This window comes from Mustela nivalis, assembly GCF_964662115.1.
Source record: "Mustela nivalis genome assembly, chromosome: 4".
Classification (NCBI taxonomy): Eukaryota; Metazoa; Chordata; class Mammalia; order Carnivora; family Mustelidae; genus Mustela; species Mustela nivalis.
The window spans coordinates 95,223,250-95,247,456 of NC_139023.1; the positions used below are offsets into that span (position 1 = coordinate 95,223,250).

The 24,207-nt window shown below is 37.2% G+C and overlaps 1 protein-coding gene across 50 annotated transcripts in view; it reads right to left on the reverse strand.

The window, feature by feature from the left end:
* ANK2 (ankyrin 2) overlaps positions 1–24,207 on the reverse strand; it is a 661,731-nt gene that overhangs the window by 183,375 nt on the left and 454,149 nt on the right. For all 50 annotated transcript variants that reach the window (XM_082727947.1, XM_082727904.1, XM_082727928.1 and 47 more), the window contains one exon: positions 10,815–10,916. In XM_082727947.1, the coding sequence (XP_082584073.1) occupies positions 10,815–10,916 (102 nt within the window). The remainder of the gene's footprint in view (positions 1–10,814; positions 10,917–24,207) is intronic.

Here is a 24,207-nt window from a genome sequence, read left to right on the forward strand (position 1 = left end):
CTTTGAGGACAGGGGCAAAGTCTATGCAGAACCACAGGTGCATCTGGGGCTGTGGCAGGGGGAAAGGTGCACTGGAGGCAAAGTGAAATATGAGTTCCTAGCTTCTCTCCGGTATGAACAACATGATTTAAAGTTTCTTCATTTGGGGGCGCCTGGGTGGCTCAGTGGGTTAAGCCACTGCCTTCAGCTCAGGCCCTGATCTCAGGGTCCTCAGATTGAGTCCTACATTGGGTTCCTTGCTCAGCAGGGAGCCTGCTTCCCTCTCTCTCTCTCTCTTTGCCTGCCTCTCTGCCTGCTTGTGATCTCCCACTGTCAAATAAATAAATAAAATCTTAAAAAAAATAATAAAGTCGTTTCTTCATTCATAAAATGGTGAAATTTCCAACTCTGCCTACTTCAGATAGTTTAAGAAGAATATAAGATAAAGTATGTTTATGCTATTTTGAATCTATAAAATAATATACAAATGTAAAATATTATAATTTCCTGGTTAGGTGCCAAAAGTAATAAATGCATATACTCCTCACTCCTGTTTTCTAGCTGAGAGTTGGTTAAATACAATGAGTTGAATTGACCATTTTTGAGACTGACATATAATGTTTACCTGGACTAGGCATATTATTAATACATGCAGAATTGATTGACTTTATTATTTTTTTTAATTGATTGACTTTAAAAAGTATTTTCAGTTCCAATGAAACCTAGGAAACAGACGGGAACCTGGTCCATTCTTAATCACCCTTGCCAATAATTTAAAGAGGTGCTATTTTTTTAGTGAAAGCTTTAACTCTCCTAATTTAAATGTTTTCACATGGTCTCATTTCTTTAGTTAATTTCTGTGAGAAATACTGGGCAAATTATTTCTTTCATATTTGACTTTGCATGTGCTAAAGCGAAACAGCATATGAAGCTCAAAGGAAGAACACTATTTGAGCTACTTATTATGATAGTCATGGGTTAAAGGGATTTAAATATTAACTCTGAAAGTTGACAGCAAATTTTTTAAATAATAGCTAAAACTTATTATAACTTCTTCTTACATGTCAGGCTCCGTTCTAAGCTTTTAATTACATTAACTCACTTAACCTTAAATTGAACGTTATGAGCTATGAACTACCTGGTGATTCTAGCTCAGAAACTATACTCTTAACCCCTACAATTATTAAAAAAAAACCAAAAACAAAAACAAAAAAAACTATGGATCCTGCATTATAATTCTATTTAGCTTTCTTTAGACTTGAGTTTCTTATTAATTCTATTTGATATTCTGTGGAATAGGAAATATCTCAGTCTCCCATAAGAAGTCAGTAGTTAAGGAGAAAAATTATCCTCTTTCTAGACATAGAAAGTCCAAATGTGTCAAAATTAGAAAAGAATTCTATAATGTATTCTAAAATGTTATTATATCCATGTCAAGTTTAGCTAGTTTTAATTTTAAGTAAAAATGAAGGAAAGGGTTTAGAATGGTTGAGCCCTTAAGTTTCTTACTGTAATAAAATTTTGTGGTTCTTAGATCAGATGACAAGTAATGAGAGTATAATTTCCAGAAGACTTTAAAGAAAATATCCAAGAGAATAAATCTTGCCTTTGTATATTTATCACTGACTCATTTAATATTTCAATCAACTCATCTTGAAAGATGGCATTGAAAACCTGGATTTGGGGGTGCCTGAGTGGCTCAGTCAGTTAAGCAGCTGCCTCTGGCAGGTCATGATCCCAGGGTCTTGGAATCCAGCCCAGCATCAGGCTTCCTGCTCAGCAGGAAGACTGCTTCTCCCTCTCCCTTTGTCTTCCAGTTTGTGCTCTCACTCTCTCCCTGTCAAATAAATAAGTAAAATCTTAAAACAAAAACCAAACCAAACCTGGATGTTCTCCCTCTAACATAGAATTTATCAAAATCAGTAAGCAAAAAGGAGTATGTAACAGAACCAATCAGTAGATTTTTTTTTTTTTTTTTAATGAAATATAAGAACTTCTCAGTGCCGCAGTCTGGAGGGGATGTGCCTCCAGGGGGCAAGGATGAGACTGGAGAGAGGGAAAGAGTGGCAGAACCTCAGAGGGAAGGAAAGTAAAAAGAGGGAACAGGACCTAAAAAAAGTTCCAGAGCTAATACCAGTATGTGCCTTACCCTCCTACTTCTTCTTCTGCTTCTTTTTTTTAGATATTTTATTTTAAGTAATCTCTACACTCAACACAGGGCTTGAGCTTACAACCCTGATATTAAGATTTGTATGCTCTACTGACTGAGTCAGCCAGGTGCCTCCCCATCCTCCTACTTCGAAGGAGGCACAAGTGAAGAAACAAATTTGTACAAAATATTAAACTCAGATAAAAACATGGTACAGAGTTTAAATTTAATGTAGACTAGAGAAAGCTTAAATTCAAAACAAAATAACCATTGAATATTATTCACATATTAAAAAAATTAACTGAACACTTACGGTATGCCGAACTATGCTAGAAACCAAATTTACATTTCAAGGTACCCATATAAAATAAAAATCTAGTCATATTATTAGAGAATTACACTGACTTCTAATTTTATCCCCATTTTTTACAATTTTAATTAAAAACTAGCCAAATGTGGTTAAGAACACGGGGAGAGTAAGGAAGGAGCCATCAAACAATGAAGTTGGCTTTAGGAATCTTCCAAGGAACACAGCATTACGCTGCTTTCCATCATTACAAAATGATTCCTACAAATTGCATCTCATATCAATTTCCAGTTTTCTAAGACTCACAAGCTGGCTTAGTTTATCCTCTGAGCATTCGCAAAGTTCGGTTCTTTTTCCGATTTATTGCATTTGTGTTCTCTGTTTATCTTCCCGGCATGGTTTATCATGGGCGAGAATCAAATCCTATTGACCTATGTAACCTCTATACTTAATGTGGCACATAGCACAAGAAAAAGGATACCTCAGTGTTTGTGCACTGGGGGAGCTAATGAATAGTATGTACCCTATGGAGGTTAAGTAGGAGTCTGCTTCATTCACCCAGTTATTCTACTCTGTTCAGTAAATGTAGTCAGTGCATCGACAGATCAGGTACAAATATATCTATCTCTTAGCCTCTGGAAACACAACCAGGAAAAGTTCACTCTCTGAAGCTGAAGCTGGTTAACACGAACATGCATAAGAGGAAATTAGATCCTGAGAGAAGCACTTCATCTAAAGGGGCTTTTCTCAGTCTGGAATCCCTTGATGTGTTCTTAAGGATCTCAGGCTTCTCTGAGAATGTTTTATTTGACATTTTCATTTGAGCGCCAATCAAAAAATGCAATAGAAGTATATTCTGGAGCATTTGGATAATCACATTTAATTAAATATCATCTAGTAATTTCTTGGTCATGTTTATGACTGTGTCAATTGATGTCAAGTGATGACTGAAGGAACACCCACATTTTAATGAAGTATTTCTCAAACCGAAGCATATGGATATATTCTCAAGGTTCCAAAAAAAGGCTCCTCTCCACTTAGAAGAAATATTGCCTTAAGAAATGGTTTGTAAACATAACCTGATAAAACTTTCCTTCCATCTAGAAAGCAGAATAGAAGTTTGAAGAGGCATGACCAGAACTTTCCTAAGTATTACACAGAATTACAAGTTCTCTGAAAGAAAAAAAAAAAAAAAAGTTCTCTGAAAGAAATAATGACAATTCTGATTAAGTAGGAAGCAATGAACTTATTAGAACTTCCTCCAAACTTGTCCACCCGGCTGCTCTAGTCTGAGTGAAATCATCAGTTACAGCCATAGGACTTAATTGAATTCCATCTAACTACAATTGACAGATCCCTGCTTTGGTCTCCTGAGTGTACCTAACACAATGGGCTTTCACACAAATAATGTGAGTCCCCAATAGTCTCCTTCTGAGATAGAGAAGTATGTTGAGCAGATAGATTATACGGTGTGCAGTACAGTGATAAGCATATTATAGACATGCAACAAAGGTAACTGTTATTTGACACCATAGGTATTATTATTTTTCACTTCAAGAATGGATAATTTGAGACTCAGATTAATTTAAGTGACTGGCCAAATGTCTGGGTCCATTCATTCATTTATCATTTATTTATCAACTATAAACCGGATACATCTTGTGTGCCCATCCTCACTTGCTGGAGCTACATTCCATGAATAATCTTTAAAATCATCTTATTCGTCCCCTTCCATGCACCCTCAGTTGACTCGCCTTTCTCTATCTGGACTCCACGTGCTTAGCTAAGCCACATTCCTTGTCATATATGACACTCTATAAATAACTGCCTGTGAGTCCATGTCTGACTATGGCTGCGGGAAAACACACATCCACGCGAGCTGATCCCCATCCCCCGAGCAGGTTCTCAGTGCTGCCTGGCAGTCACGCTCTGCCGCCCTTACTCTCTCCTCCACTTTTTTTTTTTTTTTTTAAGATTTTATTTATTTATTTGACAGAGAGAGATCACGGTAGACAGAGAGGCAGGCAGAGAGAGAGAGAGGGAAGCAGCTCCCTGCCGAGCAGGGAGCCCGATGTGGGACTCGATCCCAGGACCCTGAGATCATGACCTGAGCCGAAGGCAGCGGCTTAACCCACTGAGCCACCCAGGTGCCCCTCCTCCACTCTCCTTGATGAGTGTTTCCTACCTTCTCTCTCCTCTCAGTTAATGAATCTTCAACACTCATAATTCTCTTTGTGACCTCAACCTTCATCCCTGACTCCTCTCTTTTGTGCTTATCCTACATTAAATCCACCCCAAAAATCCATCAGCTCTATCTTCAATATATATCCAGAACCCGACCAGGTCTTACCATCTCTCTGCGGGTCTAGAACATTTCATCTCTGACCTCAAGTATTACCAAAATGTTTCCTCCTCTGACCTTTCTCCTTTTCAGTCTGAGGGTTACTATTTAAACCTAAGTCAGCTTAGGTCACTTCTCTGCTAAAAACCCTCTAATCACTTCTCTTCTCTCTTGGAATTAAAGCCAAAGTTCTTAAAGTAGCCTACAAGGTCTTATATGATGACTTGGTGCCACTGATGGCTTTCCCTGACCTACTTCTCCCCTGATCTCCTACTACTACTACTCCTACTACTCTGGCTACCCCACCCTTCTTGGTGGACCCAGAGCACACCAGGCATGCTCCCTCCCTAGGGTTTTCTCACTGGTCAAGCCTTCTTCTAAAATATATTCCCTCCCAACAGTGCAGGGCTTCCTTGGTCAAATTCTTCAGGCATTCTTTTGACCGTCCTACCTAAAATGACACACTGCTTCCTTTTCACTCCCTCTCCTTTTCCCTTGTTGTATTCTTTCCCTGCCATTTTATTACAGTCTCTCTTTTCACATATTTTACTTTTTTGTTTGGTGATTATCTCTCTTTTCTCATGTTGTAGATTCTAAGCTATACAAGAGCACGTTTTGGTCTCTGCTTTCACTGCACCTAGAACAGTGCCTGACATACAGTAAACACACATCACATGTTTGAATAAATAGATGAACAAACCGTGAGCCTTAATTCAGATTGGCAGAAAGAATGTGACTATAATGTTACTATAATATCTGAGATGAATTAGGGAGAATGGAGGGGCTCCTGGGGTATGTGTTAAAATCCATGTCTTTGGGGCTCCTGGGTGGTTCAGTCACTTAAGTGCCTGGCTTCGGCTCAGGTGATGATCCCAGGGTCCTGAGATCATGTCCCACATCAGGCTCCCTACTCAGCGGGAAGTCTGCTTCTCCCTCTCCCTCTGTCAAATAAATAAATAAAATGTTTTTTTAAAAAAGTCCATGTCTTTTAGTCATAGGAAAAGAGCATTCAACAGAATTTCCATAACATAAATTGTTCTGTTTTCATCTAAACCACTGAAGGAGAATACTTCAGAAGATAGTCACAGAAATACTTTGCATGAAGCTATCCCCGACATTTGTTAAATGAAATAAGAGTTGCACTTCAAACCTCTTCATAAATTTGTGAGACAAAATGTTTTAGAGTTAGGGACAAGTAGCTGATGAAAAGTCTCTACTGGAATTACTTTGCATTGAACAACTATCAACACTGAAATGAAAATTCTGGGGTGCTTGGTTGGCTCAGTTAGCTGAGTGTCTGACTCTTGGTTTTGGCTCCGGTTATGACCTCAGGGTTGTGGGATTAGGCCCCACACTGGGTTTCACGCTCAGCTCAGAGTTTGCTCCCCCTCTGCTCCCCCTCACATCCTGCTCTCTCATTCTCTCTCTCAAAAATAAATACATAAAATCTTAAAATAAAAAACCCTGAAAACTCTAAGTGCTCAAAATACTGGGCAGACATTATTCAGATCTAGTCTGAATCAGCATTACTTGGTATAGAGCAAGGACCAGTATTAATGCCCTAAAGAGAATTAGAGAATAATACAGAATCCAAAAACAAAAGGGCACGTATAACCAGAACCAGACAGATGCACCACTATTTGCTTCTTCTAGATGAGAGGTCGAATGATAAATACATGACAGTATTATTTGCAGATATATCTGTGCCCCATTTGACTGGTTAAGAAACTAGATATAGTTCATTCCAAAGTCCATTAATTCTAGGAGTTCAATTCTCAAGTATTCATCTTTGTTGCCTTTATAAATTCACAGGCTAATATAATTGGTTTTGGTATTTTTTTAAAGAAGGTCCAGACTGGATGGATCCAAATGGCATTGGTAAAAAAAGATTTTAATACCAGAAAAAAATATTTAATTTAAGCCAGATAAAAAGAAACTGTTACCAAATTGCTACTAAATGTGACCTTTCCTATTTGATGACACAAGCTACGGGAATACCTTTTATGATCTGTTCTGCCTATGAGAACCAGTATCACTTTTGCTAAAGCTTAGGTGGAGAATCAATATAAAAATATTATACTATTATAATAAGGATTATCATTTGCCACTATTTATTGAATGCATATTTTCCTAAGCATTTTGCAAACATCTCATTTAATGATCACAACAATCCTATGACTCCAGTGTTGTTAATGATCCCGACTTCACATCGAGAAAACTGAGTCCTGAAAAAACTGAATGCCCTGAGTCACATAGCTGGTTAAGTGAATAAAATGAGAATTTGGATTCCAGCACCTATATTCTTAAAGTGATTTCCAAAAGTGCTTTGTGGCCTGAGTCATAACTATGTGAACATAGGACAAAGTCACTGTTGGGTGTACCTTCTTGTTGCTAAAGGCCTGGTATTTTGGAACATTAATATTATTTTGAAAATGGTGCTTTGTTTGACCTTGCCTTCTGTTTCTGAGAAAGGAAGTACAGGATCTAACTGATAATTTTGGATCTTTACACTTCGGCAGTAAAGGGTCAAGACCAAAAATCAGGACACGTCAAAAACTGTTAACTTTCGGTGTCATATCTAGGAGTATGGCCAATAAATGATAAGTGATATACTTTATTTTAAAGTCACTGCAGTGAAACCAATAAATGTTATACATGGGAAAAGTACCTGAATCTTCTGAGCCTTTTATTGATTTTTAACTGGCTATACATTTTTTATGAAAAGATTATAGAGTCTATTTTTAATGTCTGCATGTTAACCTTGTTTGTAATATTATTAGACTGTGAACAAGGACTAAAATAAGAAAAGCATTAAATATACATGAGTTTCAGATAGGGAGCAAATGCTAAGATTTATTCATTTTTCTAAGTGTACAAGAGATAACAAAATAAATAACTAGTCTAATCTTTTAAAGAAAACAGAGGTTACGAGATTTGTAACTACTTAGAAAAGAAAAATGAAGACTTGAAGTTTTGTTTTTGTTTTTTTTTTTTATAAAATTGCTCTGTGCCAAAATTAAGAATTTTTCTCATATCCTTGAAATGATTAAAAGCCAAATCATATTTTTGGATTAAATTTCAAAATTCTCATGGTAGTTAAGAAATAAATTTTATAAAGAAAAATTTTTCATCCAAATTTTAGTTTAAGGAATCTCAGAACGCCAACACATGTGATATTTTTGGAAAGCTGGTGCAGCCAGATTGCCTTTCATTGAGAAATACAGCAGGGTACAGAAAGTCCTGGTTTCTATGTTACATGCCATGATGCTCCCCAGAAACCCAGGCTTACTAGCAAAATAATGGACACTTTTTCTTCTCTTCTTTCATATGCCCTTTTAGCTTTGAGCTTTTACATATTTAAACATAGCAGTATTTTGGCTAAAGAGTTGCCTGTTTTGCCTTCCTAGTTGTTTAGAAATTATTTTCTACATTTTATTTGCATTTTAGTCATAATCCTGGTAGTGGTGCTCTTTGACTTAAAAGTTCTTTTACCTATGGAGCGCTTGGGTGGCTCAGTTGTTTGGTGGTCAGCCCTTGGTTCCAGCTCCGGTCATGATCTCATGGGTCATGAGATCGAGCCCACCATCAGGCTCTGCACTCAGCAGGGAGACTCCTCGGGATTATTTCCCTCTGCCCCTCCTCCAATTTGGGTTTTTTCTTTTCCTATGTCTCTGTCTCTGTTTCTCTCTCTCTCTCTAGTGAATAAATCTTCAAAAATATAAAAACTAGGGGCACCTGGGTGACTCATGGGTTAAGCCTCTGCCTTTGGCTCAGGCCATGATCTCAGGGTCCTGGGATTGACCCCTACATTGGGCTCTCTGCTCGTTGGGGAGCCTGCCTCCCCCTCTGGCTCTGCCTGCCTCTCTATCTGCTTGTGATCTCTCTCCTTGCCAAATAGATAAATAAAATCTTTTGAAAAAGTGTGCTTATAATTTAAAAATTATATATAAAAACTAAAATTAGGGCACCTGGGTGGCTCAGTGGGTTAAACCTCTGCCTTCGGCTCAGGCCATGATCTCAGGGTCCTGGATCGAGGCCCACATCAGGCTCTCTGCTCAGTGGGGAGTCTGCTTCCACCTCTCTGCCTACTTGTGACCTCTCTCTTTCTCTCTCAAATAAATAAATAAAATCTTTTAAATAAATAAATAAATAAAAACTAAAATTATTTTAACTATTATTATGTTTATTTAAGGATGAATCAAGTTCTTTTTACATTAACAAGGGTAGATTAAAAAAAGATCTGAGTTTCAAGATAAATGAAACTACACTATACACTCTGAAGGAGGATCCCGCTATCTCTGGACCATATCTTGCTGTGGAAAACACTAGCACATGGGAGACAGACAGATCTGTGTGAACCTGGGACCATCACTTAACCACCTGCAGGTTCTGCTTCTGCATTTGTAAATTTCAGCAAATGCCTACTTCATAACATTTGTCTCTGCTGTTGATGAAGCATCACATGTAAAACCCCCAGCAGAAAGCCTGATACACAGTATCTAGTTAACATTAGTCACTTTATTTCTCAAATCTCTATTTACTCTACATTCTTGAATAGTAATAAAGACCAACATCAGACAACAAGACTTACTTTATAACTAGCAAATTCAGATGATTGAGGAGACTTGATCTCATATGCTGTTTGGAGTTCAATTTTAATTTTTCTGATTCTTGGTGAATTCTATATAGTAATTATAATTAGTAAATGTACACCCTAAAAATTTCTTTCCATAATTTCACAATTTAATTCACCTTGCAACCCAGTGATATAAGAGTGAGTGTGTTATTCCCTTGTTTTAGAGATTAAAAAAGTGTTCATTTCTGAATTGAAATGACCTGATAAAAGTGGAAATGGAATTTAAATTTCAGTCACTGGGCTCTCAGTTTTGTGTGGTTTCATGATGCTGTGTTACCTTTTTACAAAAATAAATGTTCTTCCCTTTTATAGCAACATGTTATTGGAGAACTGGCCACTATAAGAAAAATATGTTAGGCATTAAAAACTTGTTGAGGTAGCTCAAGAAGTTAGGTTGGTCTATGAAGCAGATAAAAACTGAGTATCATTTACTTTCTGTTAGCTTTAAATCAGCCAGTACTATTCACTTCCCAGTCAGCATTTTCAAACACACACACACACACACACACACACACACACACACACACCAACATTTAGCACACTGTAGTGAACACTGAAGGCTACTAGACACTTTATTCATGGCATAAAAATCTTCATCAAAAATAGCACAAAAATCTCAACATCCATGGAACCAAATAATATCCAAAATGTATATTATTATCTAGAGTCCTTATTGAATGAATACGATAAATGAATAATCCAAACACTTCATTTAGGCTAACAGTTTCAAACTCTTCTCATTCTAACCCATATTTTAAAACTAATTAGAGAGAAGAGGGAAATAATTTTTATTTTATTCTGTCATCTCTCTCTCTTTTTTTTTTTTTTTTTTTAGACAGAGAGAAAGAGAGCATGTGCATGTAAGGGTGGGGAGGGGCAAAGGGAGAGGGAGAGGATCTTAAGCAGCTTCTATGCTGGGGGTGAGGAGTGATGCGGGGCTCGATCTCACAACCCCAGAGATCATGCTCTGAGCTGAAATCAAGTCAGATGCTTGACTGACGGAGCCACCCAAGCGCCCCTTTTCTCTTATTTCTTTGTCCCACATTTTAACACTCAGTTGTCCATGAGTAAAACGCATACAGCAAAGAAGAAAAGAAACTAGAGTCTGGATTACCGGTTGATGATAAATGAGAAATAAAACATTAGTCTCGGTCAATATTCCAGCTGAGAGCAGCCCTGACTGACATTTGGTTGTTATTTTTGATCTATCTCCTTTGCTGCAGTCTTAGGTCTAGATAACAACCGTCTGAGGCTTCAGAAGCTGGTGAAGGGATGAAAATGGGCTTTCATAAGTCTGAGTCACTGATATTTTAGTAAATGCAACAGACAGAAAAATAACCTGGGGCTCCTGGCATACATCTATAGACCACGAGTGTTACTTCACTGTGCACAGTGGTCTTACCTGATTGCAGGTATTGATGTCTATGCCCCCCTTGAGATATTCCACTACTTTGTCCAGGTTGCCTGCTCTGGCAGCACGGAGGAAGCTTGCATTGCTGTCAGACTACAAGAAAGAAAAAAAAAAAAAGACCTCCAGTGAATTATTGTTAAATAAGGACATACAAAAGACAGAAAAAGTCAAAAATGTTTACAATGCAAGTAAGAAAAGCTTTGGTTACAAACACTCCAATCTTGAGTTTAAAACACTGAATAATAATTCCCAGGATAGGGTGGCAACTTTGTAGTATTTCTAGAGATGTTTTTAAAGTCAAAGGGAAATACGTTCTGCTATATTAAAGATGTAAAAGAATTCGAAATAAAAATCATTACTGCTTTATTTTAAATCTTCAGCCACATTTGAAGATGAATTTACATGACTCCCAAATCCAAAGCTACCCATTCATTTTAGCTTCAGGATGCTTGTGACCTTATAGTGAGCCTAATGTCAAGCCAAAAAGGAGTTGGAAAAGTAAAAGAAATTAAAGGGACTGGCCTGCTTTTTTTTTTTTTCTTTTTCCTTTACCGTTTTGGTTTCTCAGATGAGTCTGAGGAAGAATGCTGAGTATGGGTCATTTGGCAGTCATCTGTCCTCATTACAAGGGAAAAACAGAAAGCTCCAAGGATGCTTTGAGGAAAGAGGATAGCACTAGTTGGCAGGTGTGGACTAAGCCAATGCAAATTTTGTGATCCCAGTGATTTTGGAAAAACAAGATTAAATTTAACCCAGCTGACACAATACCAGAGGAAAATCCCTTGGTAAAGATAAGCACTTATAATGGAGTCTGCTTTTTAACTCCTCTTCTTCCCCCAGGGCCTCTCAAAATCTGATCCTGGAAGAAACAGCTGAATTGTCACCACAGAATGTCCAGAGGAGAGTTGCTCCAGACCTGAAGCTACAATCACCCAGCCGCACTTGCTCGCTTGCAGAGCCTGACTTGCGAATCTTAACCCAATAACTTTGATAAACTTTGTTAGGTCCTAAAACACTGGTGTAACTTTATAACTCTTCCGGTGGTATGGTATCTGACTAAAGAAGATGTGGTAACATGAAAAGGGATGTCCTGACCTACTAGGACGTGAGACACAGTTGTGACAGCTCATAATCCCGCACTCTCCCGGTAGGCTCCCCTGCCTCTCTCCCTCAAAGAATGTGTTTGGCAGGGGCTCCTGGCACACTCTTTCAGACCTATTCATTATGACTGGTGATGATGTACAGAGATAGAAATGGAAGTATTTTCTCTGGGAGTCTCAAATTGGGAATTATTTGCATATTGTTAAAATGATTTACACATGGGAAGATGGAAAGTGGTAGGACCAAATTACCTCACATTTAACCCAAATACCATAATGACATGCATTTACAAATCAGACAGATAATGTATGAAGAGTGGAAGGTATGACTGAAATCTATACATCTGGAATTCATGCTCTGATGCTTCAGAAGTGGATCATGGTCTGGCTGCTATCTGACCGTTCTTCCCTCCCTACAAGGCCACCATGCCTCACTCTTTGTCCCTCCTGAGAGCCCTGCCTGCAGGGTGCCCTAAGTATATCTGCAATGCTGAAGTGACTGAGTTGTGACTCATTTTAAAATGCCTGCTCTATGAAATTATTTTGTGGTTTGTGGCAAATTCTAAACTCCAGGGAGATTTTCTACCTCAGGTTTCTTGCCACAGCACTTACAAGGGAAAGATAATGCTAGGCATTATGTTCTGTCAATATCTCACAGGAAACATCATTTACTGTAAAACAACTAAAGTTAAATAATATTTGGGCATAAAAAGTATGACATTATTTGCCATATATAGTTTTAAAAAATAGATCTATGTACTATATGTTATATATAATATTAAAAATTATGCCTGGAAACTACTGCCATGTTGTACATGGGGCTTAATAATTATAGTTGACATTTATCATTCACTGGGGGTCAGGCACAGAGCTAAGGGAATCAGCTAAATGTAGTATATCCTTAATATTCATGATAATATTATGAGAGAGAATCTATTCTTATGCTCATTTAATAAGTGAGGAAAAGGTTTAGAAGGTTTCCAAGGTCACCCAATTATTCAGTGGAAGATGCAAGATTTAACTTGTGTTTATCAGCCCAGAGCTAGTCTTAACAGCTACTCTATCTCACCCCTCCAAAGCATCAAGGCAGAAGTTACTACAGATACCTAACCTAGGAGCTACAGGTTTGTTTCAGTTGTGAGAACCACTGTTAAGCTCTTGGTCTACATATCTGCTCTGTAAATCTGCCACTTGCTAAAAAGAGTTCCCCAGCTGGAGAGAAAATTCCTGGCTGACATCCCTGTCCCCACATCTCTCAGCCATCTATACATCTAGGAAAAGTAAGAGCTAGGAGCGCCTGGGTGGCTCAGTGGGTTAAGCCTCTGCTTTCGGGTCAGGTCATAATCTCAGGGTCCTGGGATTGAGCACTGCATTAGGCTCTCTGCTCAGCAGGGGAGCCTACTCCACCACCACCACCACCACCCCCCGCCTGCCTCTCTGCCTACTTGTGATTTCTCTCTCTCTATATCTCTCTCTGTCAAATAAATAAATACAATCTTTTAAAAAAAATTAAGAACTGGCTTGAGAAAAACTACTTAAAACCGTAAGCATTTGGGAATGAGGAAAGAGGTGGTAAAGTACACATTGCACCAAAAAAGCCAGGGGGTGCCTGAGTGGCTCAGTGGGTTAAAGTCTCTGCCTTCAGCTCAGGTTGTGATCCCAGAGTCCTGGGATGGAGCCCCACTTCGGGCTCTCTGCTCAGCAGGAAGCCAGCTTCCTCCTCTCTCTCCGCCTGCTTCTCTGCCTGCTTGTGATCTCTGTCAAATGAATAAATAAAATCTTAAAGAAAAAAAAAAAGCCAGCTGACTATCTCTATCTACAAGCCTGATATGATTAAACTCAGGAACTAAGATCAGGGTGCCCCTATCATTCCTTTGAAAAAAAGAATATCATGCATAAGTAGAGCTAGAGGGAGCACTTGATCCCCAAGGGTTGAAGAAACCCCTGCAGACATGACTGCAGACACTTAAAGGAAGGTGTTGGTCAGAAGGGAGCTGGAGCAGTGGGCAGTGCCCAATAGACCCTCCTAGAACCTTCCTTAGGGAATGGGCATGACATGGAAGATTGCTTTTGCCCTTACATAACTGGTTTTATAACTGCTTTTCACTTTTCTGAAGCAAACTTCTCAAATGTAGGTGCAAGTCAAAGACTTGCATCCAATCCCTGGAATTTTAGCAAAATAAATTCCCAGTGTTCTGGAGGGTCTAGACCCAATGGAAATGTGACATCTGAGCCATCCGGCCAGGGATGCCTTCAACAGTGAGTCATGGTGGCCTTTGCTATGAGTTGGATTCTTTCAGAACCCATTAAAAAATTTGGTTTTCTGGAAGTGAGAAAATGCATTATAAATGCATTTTGCAAATGCAATAAATGAAAGTGTTATTAGAAAACAGTTCCAGAACATGGGTTTCAAGAACAAAATTAAAAGGAGATTTCAAATTTTATGTACAGATATTGACATCATTTTAGATGAAAAGCATAGACCTGCATGAAAATATATATTCTTTTCCCACTTCCACATAGACACAAGCATACCATCCCTTACAATGAGGTCAATCTGTAATTAAAGCACTTGACACAAGAGCTTAAGATAAACAGTAGTCAGTCTGGTACCTTCAGTCAACACAGAGATGAAAGAGGATTCAGGGACTCAAGGTGAAAGATACAGCAACTTTTACTATACCATGTTTCCCTCTGAGTACGACTAAAGGAATTATTTCCAAATTAAGCATAAGTAGGGGGAAGTATGCTTTCAAAATAGATTGTTGTTTCTTCGATCAACCAGAAGATTTCACACATAACAGCTCAATAAAGAGAAAATGAGGCAATAGCAGCTCCTTGGGGGAAAGTCTCCAACAAATGTAAAACTAACCTCTTTCGTCTCTGCTGCTTTATGTCCCTAGGACTCCCAAATCGTAAAACCAATTTTAATTATGCTTAAAAAGTCTGATTCTGGACAAAGAATTCAAGTGCTGAGCCGTACTTATTTTAATCTGCAACAGATGGATGTCATTAAAACTTGCCCCTTTTACTACCCTGGTGTGGCATCTCAAGCCAAGAAAGAAAAATTTCCTTTAAAATTCCTCTTGACACAGTTCTGTACATTTTTTGTATCAGAATGTTAGAAAAACAGAATACTTTCTTAGCACCCAGCAGGGTGGACATGAGAGGCAAGAGGAATGTGCCTTCACAGAGACACATTGTATCCTAAAGAAGTACTTCCCCAAAGTCCAGAGGCATACTCACAGCTTCCACAAGTTTGCCACAAGGTGTTTTTTTATTTTTGTTTTTGTTTTTTTTTAAGTTCTGTGCTTACATTTCAATAATAACCTAACATAAATAAAAGCATGTTCCAGGTCATCTAGACGGTTACCCTTTAAAGAATACAACCATGTAATTTGGGTATAAACCTTTGTGCTTATCATTCAGTGCATAACAAGAGAAGTAGAGATGACACATAGATGCAGATATGCAAAACGGTTTGCTGCGGGGCAGAGTATGATCAGAGAATCTGATCATTACACACGGCAGGACGGCACACATGATGAAACAAAAGAACAGCAGTCAGCAGCCACATTAAAGTAGCAAACAAACATAAGGCTCAGATGCTGTCTTTGCACGGTTCAACTCACATCAACCATTAGCAGCCAGTGTAATAGAACGTCCGTGGTGAGACATTTCTCAGTTCCTAATTCTCACTTTCAGTGGATTACGGATGTACAAACCTGCACCGCAATACTAATTTCATCTCCAAGTAAATAGAGCTTTAAATGTTTATCAAATGGCATGCCAGTGAAACTGACATTAGTAAATTTCTCTGATAGCTTGAAGTTTTATTACTCTGAAGTGAAAAACAAAACCTTACAGGATTAATGATAGTTTGTTCAACCTATACAGAAAAGATACCCGTTATGTTATTTTCATCAAAGTCAAATTCAGAAGCATATTAAAATATAGATAATCTGAGGCTAACCTCTTGACTATTAAGCCCAATATCTTATTTGGTTTTAGTCAGTTCTACCCATTCTATTAAATTGGAATCAGGGATTTGAAGAATGCTCATTTTGTGGTTTTGTTTATGCTTCATTTGTAAAACCTTCCTTCTAGTAATGGTTTAAGGGTTTTAGGAGTTTTGTGTCCTTTGCGTTTACATTTAAATTAACACTATGTAAGATAACAACCCTAGAGGTCATGAACTTGTTTTTATACTTTGAAAGAGTAGACAACATTATTAAAGTTTGAGAAGCACCAGTCAAATAGTGTAAGTCGGCCAGCAGCCTCTACTGGCCCAACCAAAGACAGCAAAGCAGAGAACTTCCTTTAGTCTGGCTTACAGTAGACCCTCCACACATATTGGCTGATTAACCTCAAGGAAAGCACATTTCCCTGTGGAATTTTAATAATTTGCTTATTTTCTTAGGATGCAGCTATTCCTTTATAAAAACAGGATGGTTTATCGGCCTAGCTGAGATCCACATTTTTAGAGTAATACAAAATAAATAAAATTTATTAAAATCACTTGGGGGGAAAAACCTTAATAGGAATATCATGAAATAGAGGAGAGTTCTACGATTCCTTAGGTCTTGTCCTAGAAATGCTGGAAAAGTTAACTCCATGTCCACCAAATCACAAGTTGTATGATAAGTCTTTGTGTATCTCAGTTTCCTTATTAAAAAATAAGGGTACTTCATAGAGTTGCTGGAAGAATTAAATAAAATGATGTGATGGCGCTTAGCCCAATGACAGGCACAAAGGACACACTGAGCTTGTTTTATAATCGTGGTTTTTCTTGTAAATGATAAATGAAAATAAGAACAGCAAATCTAAATATAGATGCATACACATGATCTTCTTTAAATATGAAGGCTGTTGCCAGAAGACCAAAGTATTTCAAAATACTTTGATGTGTGCAGGCACAAAAGGACAAAAAGGGAACCAGAATGGGAGAGGTGTGGTCTGTTTCCAATAATAAAGATTTTACAAGGCATCCTCTTTGTGATATATCAATGCTCTTACTTAAATAACCATACTTCTGTAGGAGTGCTAGATTGTATAAATAATTGAGGTCTTTTAGTAGGTCAAATTATTATCACTGTCTTGTTATAAACCAAAATTGGGGGCAATTGAGAACTGCATACTAAGTATACTAGTAATTTTTAGAAATGATTTCACAAGTCGTCTTTCTGCAGTTAGAACACACATCTGACAGGTAAAACATGACACCACAAAATTCCACTTGATAACTTCAATTCAGCTGCCACTAACAACAAAATCTGCTATAGACCATAAGTTTGTACACTCTAGCTCCAGCATGCAGATTAACCTACATTTTTAGTGTCATTTCAGTATGTCTTTAAATTACTACTAAGTACAAAATACTGACAGGTCATCTAATATTCAGAAAGTGTTAATGCAACTTCCTCAGATTGTTCTTATTCCAGCAACGTATGTGCTAAGAAAATGGGTGGAAATATAGGTGTTTTCACTGGAATATAGATATCATTTTGCTTTTAAAATATTATTTAAAATAATTATGACATAAAATTGAGACTTGGGACCAGAACAATAACTAAGTTTAATAAAACAGAAAAATTCTACCTGAATATTTTAAGCATATATCTCATCGTACATGAGATTGTTTGAAATTACATCTTGATATAAAGACAAGGTATTTTTTTCCTTTAGTATTGCATTTGACATTGATTTTTTTTTAAAGATATTTTTTATTTATGAGAATGAGCCCTCATAGGAGCTGGGGTGGGGGTGATGGCAGAGAGCAGAAGAAGCAGACTCCCCACTGAGCAGGGAGCCTGAGACAGGGCTCCATCCCAGAATCCCAGGATCATGACCCAAGCTAAAGGAAGACACTTAAATGTCTGAGCCACCCAGGCACCCCTTAACACTGATTTTTACTAGCACACTAGATAAATTATTTCACTCATAAATGCTTTCCTTAAGATTATCACTTGTAAAAAATAAGAACCAAATACAGCATACCAATTCCATCCCTTTCAACACATTAAGGCTATTTCACAGTACTATGTGAAGATTCATAGACCCCTTGTAGAACTCTTAAATTTTAAAAGAGAATAAAGCTGGAATATTATGCAGCAATAGGAATAGGAATGAATATAAACCACATCTATACATAGCCTCAACAGCTCTCATAAAAACAATGTCAAGCAAGACAAGTCAGACTTAAAAAAAGAACATTTATATGAATCCATTTATTAAAGTTCAAAAATTGACAAAACTAATCTATACTGTTAGGAGTTAGAATAGTAGAATCTGGGGGCACCTGGGTGGTGGAGTTGGCTGGGCAGCTGATTCTTGCTCGGGTGATTCTTGGCTGATTCTTGGTTTCTCCACATTGTGAGAGGCTCTCCTGGGGCTCTCGTTACCTCCTACCTTGGCCCTCCCCACCTGTCACTCTCTCTCTCTCTCTTAAAAAAAAAAAAAAAGAATAAATCTTAAAAAAAAAAAAAAAGAATAGTAGATTCTGGAAGGAGGCAGTACAACACATTGGTTGCTGATAATGTTCTAGTAATACTTTTTAGTTCTGGGTATTGTAAATGGGTATGACAAATATCAAGATGAACATTATAATTTATGCATTTTTGAATGCATGTTATAATTAAATGAAATGTTTTCTTAAAAAAGAGGGTGACATTGAAAACTAAGTTGTTTTCAACTTACATAATGGTAACAAAATCACTGAAGACTAAATAGATGAAAACGTTAGTATTCAAAAGCAGTATCTTTTTGTCACCATGGAGACAATTTTTCTAAGGCAGAATGTTCATATTATGCAAGGCTTTAATGATAATATATTTAAGGTACTACTCAGTCAAAAAAAAAAAAAAACAGTGCAGAGTACTAAAAATCCACAATTTTGTTCTTTAACTGAAAATGTTTCCTAAGTCAAATTTTAGAGCATTTTTTTTATTAGTTGTTACGATGTCTATGGAACTTTGCAACTATAAAAACCTTTTGATGCGATTTGATCATACATTGACTACATTCTTTCTTTAGCAGTAGTGGTTATTCCATTTTTCTTATCTTTTGTACATATCATACAAACAGTACTCCTCCAGTCTTCAAAATGCTTACTACAAATCAAAGAAGACCAGATCTGGTTCTGAGATCTCAGTTTTTAAATCTTCCAGAATAAATATAAGCAAAGTAACTTGCCACAGATAATTTTATGCCTTAAAAAATTCCTGTACACTCACTTTTCTGTGACAATTACTTTTCTGAAAACTAAAATGAAATAATAATATGATGTCCTTCCTCAATGAATTAGAATTACTACACAGGAACATAAAAATCCTAAGCTAGTACAAACCATAATTCTAAACCAGAAAAGATATTTGTGTTGTATACTTGATAATTATTTTATACTTCAAATCCCCTACATGATTTTGAACTTTTCAAAAGTTCTTATATATGTCTATTTTTAAAAGAATTATTGAACAGAGGAATATGAATTTCCCAGTTAGTATTTTGTTACACAGAAGTCTGACTTGAAAAATGACTTTGTTTTGATGACACTAGTTTGGCTTTAGAAAATATTTCTATATGCAGGCTCATTATTAAGATGCTTTTTATAATGAGACACATCAACACTTTCACTAAAAAGGGAACTTTTACAAATATAGGTAGAAACATTCTTTTAAAATTTTTATTTATTAATTTTTGAGAGAGAGAGAGAGAGAGAGAGCGAGCATGAGCACAAGTGGGTGGGGGTGGTGTGGGCAGAGGGTGAGGGAGACAAATGGATTCCCCACTGGGCTGGGAGCCAGACCCGGATCTCAATTCCAGGATGCCGAAATCATGACCTGAGCCAAAATCAAGAGTCCAACACTTAGCCAACTGAGCCACCCAGGCACCTCTGGTAGGTGGAAACTTTCTTAACTGCCTGTAATTCTTGTTTCCCCATTGAACATCACGGTGAATTAACGTAACTTCTCAAAAGGCAGAAAACCAACAGGCTTTGGTAATTCTTGCATGCCAGCATATGTTCTGCCCATGACTGAAACACCTACAAAACTCAGACATTCCATCACTAAATACAACATGTCAACTTTTTTGGAGTTTAAATGGAAGAATGGTAAGTTTGTAGAATTCACAAGATTTACAAATCTCTACTAAGAAAATCAAAACAATAGGGAAAACAGTTTGCTGTAGCTTTAGTTCAGATGTCAGATTAAGTACTTGAGATTCATCTTAAAGACTTAATTTGAGGAGCAGTCCCGCTGAATGCTGCGGATTTTTTCAAGGGGTCAGGTAACTCTTTGGGAGGTGTCGATTACATGGATAGATTTCAGACATCACTGCCTCTGTCATGTAAGAACCTTAATGATTGCTTTAGCTAATAAACTACTGAGTGAAAGCCAATATGCCACTCTTTGAACTGGTATATTTGCAAAGTCCTGCTTTTTTCCATTCAAGATGCTGATGATGCAAAGGCAAGCAACATAGTCCACAAATCCTATACCGAATATTATAGGTTCTCCATAGTATTCCCTAATATTTTCAATAGCTAAAGTAACATGGAAATCTGCATTTGACATACCAACAATAAAAATAATGGAAACTTAGAGATCCACAATAGAAGTTGAATAATACATACTACATCTACATACGACTGAATCCTGAACAGTTCTCTGTTATTGCTCAGGGATCTCCAGCTAGTATTAATTGTGTGTGAAGTAATGAAAAAATTAAATAACTCATATCCCAGACCAAATCTATTTTTTAATTTCCAACTAGCTGGACATCTCTGTAAAAATGTTCTGCCAACATTAAACTCAATATGCCCCAATGAATATGGGCCAAAACATGGAAGAGCTTATCAAGCTTTTATGCAATGTTCACAAAATTTCCAAAGGAATTTCCTTTTGGACCATCACTGGTTATAAAAAGAGTAGGATTTATAAATGAATAATAACCAACTGTAATAACATTTAGATCAAGAGAAAAAAAAGAAAGCTTTTGATATGACTGGGTAACAATATTAAACTTTTTAAGGAATCTTAAATCTTAATCTTAATCCACACAAAACTCTTTTCATTCCCTGACTAATCAGCATGTTCAAATTTTACAGGACCTTTGGGGGGAAAGAAATGTTAGAGTTCATCCCACTGCTGTACTTACAGATCAGGATAAATGGACCTAAATTAGGTTTTAGTCTCCCCTGAAGCCTCTTAGAACTGTCAGGATATGAAAAAACAAACCCAACCAAGTGAAAATACCTTTCATCAATTTTTTTATCATCCAGGCATCCTACAGCGTTAATTTACTATTGCCCTTTTGAGGTAGGCACCGCATCTGTATCCCCATTTGTCTGATAATTCTTCAGACCATCTGCTCTGAAGCAGACATCACTCAAACAGAAACAGCCTCGTGACACGACACAGATGAGGTGCAGACTGCACCCCCACGAATGACACATACTAAAAACTAGACTGCTTCTTTAGCATTGAATTATTCAGAAAAAAAAAAAAAGGTACATTCTTACAATGAAAACTTCAGAATGGCTTATTTTATAATATAACCACTATCTTAATTGCATTTTTTCCTTGTCATGGTATATATCCTTAACACAGTTTATTTTCATGTAGCCCCATTAAGTAGTACATAGAAACATAGAAGGGCTTTGTGTTTTTAGCAGCCTAGAGTACATCTGTAAGTGTCGGTCAGATTGATTTTTTTTCTAGGGAGATCACTTAATTACAGCTTAACAACCCCACACTGTGACAATCTGACTCTACTTGTTTAAATGCAGTTCTGAAATCATTTATACTGTTTTTTTAAAAAAGACCAAGTTAGACCAAATGCATCAGTTACCCATTTAAATTTCTTATTTTCCTTTTTTTGACCACATAAGTCCTGCAATATTAACACAGAATTTTGAATTCATTACTTTCTAATATAATTTCTTGTATCAAGACAATATATTTATTTTCTAGGAATAACAGACCCAAGAATTCTTGTTGTGCCATCCTTGGAGGTTTGGTTTTTTTTCCCCCCTTTTGGAAAAATCTTTCTAATTATTGGGTGTCAGGAATTTCAGCATGATAATTATGTTGCTTATTAGAAATAATTTGTATGTCTCTAGTCCCTTTCCTTAAACTGCTATTAAGGTCACTGTCATCTGTAAGTTGGCAAGGGCCCATCTTTCTACCATGCATATAATTTTTGAGAAGTTGTTTATCTGCCCCATTCTCTAAAATATGTAGGACCCAAAGGGGCATGGCTTTAGCCTCTTTTGCATGTTTGTGATGATCTACATGGATACTGAGTGCCAATGATGAACTTTAGAAGGCAAAACTACAATTCAATAAGTCAGCATTATGTGAAATGTAATATGCACAATCATTTTTACACCCATTTCCTGGCCCCCATCATTCTGGTTCAGTGGTAGACAGCAGAATGCCAACAAACTTTTTTTAAACTAAATTTAAAAAAAACTAAAGAAGTTGTAGGGTATCTGTATGGCTCAGTCGATTAAGCAGCTAACTCTTGATTTCAGCTCAGGTCACAACCTCAGGGTCCTGGGACTGAGCCCCGTGTCAGGGTCAGTGCTCCGCCAGGAGTCTGCTTGGAATTCTCTCTCTCTGCTTCCCTCTCTCTGAGCTCACACATGCGTGTGTACTCTCTCTCTCTCTCTCTCAAATAAATCTTTAAAAAAAAATCTAAAGATTTTGTAATATATGCACTGTTTAAGAAGGAAATAACTTTCTTTAAAATATTTTATTTATTTGTTTATTTGAAAGAGAGAGAACACAAGCAGGGGGAGTAGAAGAGGGAGAAACAGGCTCCACACTGAGTGGAGATCCTCATGCAGGACTGAATCCCAAGACCCCAAGATCATAGCTTGAGCCGAAGGCAGTCACCCAACCAACTGAGCCACCCAGGCGCCTGAAGGAAATAACTTCTAAGTTAGACTCACTAAATGGCCTTGGTTAAATTACAGCAGGGTCTATGGTTGTACCTACCTAAATGTGTACACACTGGAAAAATCATAGCTTCAGTTTGAAAAAAGTGTAAACTAATTAGTCAGACCACAAATTATTTTGATAACAAATAATTAAAATAGTTTAATCAGTCCTTTACCATAAATTATTTAATCAGGAATTAAATATTTTTGAAATACCTACTGTGTTCCAGGCACTGTGTTAGATGTAAAGGATTGAATGTAGAAGAAATATGATCCACCCTCTCAAAAGATTTTAAAAGAGACATTTTAGCTGCAGTACAGTCCATAAATTAGAAGTGGGCAAAAATGGATGCAGGGAGATGAATTTAGGGGTAGGAGTCGAAGCAATAAATGCTTGTTTTGTTTATAAACATATTATGAACTAATATGTTTGCTAACAAACATATATAGACATGGAATAGGAATGATAATATACTACTTGATAAAGTTCCTGGTAACAAGTCAGGTGGGAAACACAGCATGCACAGGGACTTGCATGCCCAAAGTCATAGTAGCATAAAAGAACATAGTATGCAAAGAACTCTAAGTAATTCAGTGCATTTGAATACAAACAACAATTTGAAAACAAGAAACAAGTAAAATTCTAAAAGTCAGGCAGTGGCCAGACCATGAACGTTCTTGTATGCCATAAGACTGTCACCTTTTAGATTGAGGGGTTGGGGGGAGCCAGGATCAGAATGTTGTTTTAACATGAGTTAAGGGGGCACCTGGGTAGCTCAGTTGGTTAAGTGACTGCCTTCGGCTCAGGTCACGATCCCGGAATCCCGGAATTGAGTCCCGCATTGGGCTCCCAGCTCCATGGGGAGTCTGCTTGTCCCTCTGACCTTCTCCTCTCTCATGCTCTCTCTCTCTCTCTCACTCACTCTCTCAAATAAATAAATAAAAATCTTTTTTAAAAAAATGAAATAAAATGAGTTAAGAGGGGAATGAGAATGGAGTTTGTGAGACAATTTGGAATACTACTGCAATCCTGACACACAGTGTTACCAGGAACAGCAATGTGAAAAAGATACAATTTGTCATATATGGGAAAGAAGCTATAAAATTTGGGGAAATCAAATTGGAGGGTTTATAGAAGAGAAGAAATTAAGGAAAACATAGAGACATCTAGCTTGGCAGGTAGTAAGTGACACGTCCAATCAAGAACAGGAACTTGGGAGATAGAATACCCAAAAATTGGAGTGAATACAATAGTTTGGTTTAAGACTAATTATATTTGAAGTGCTATCCCTATATAGTTTACTACTATATATTGGAAATACAAGACTGAAAAGTCCAGGAG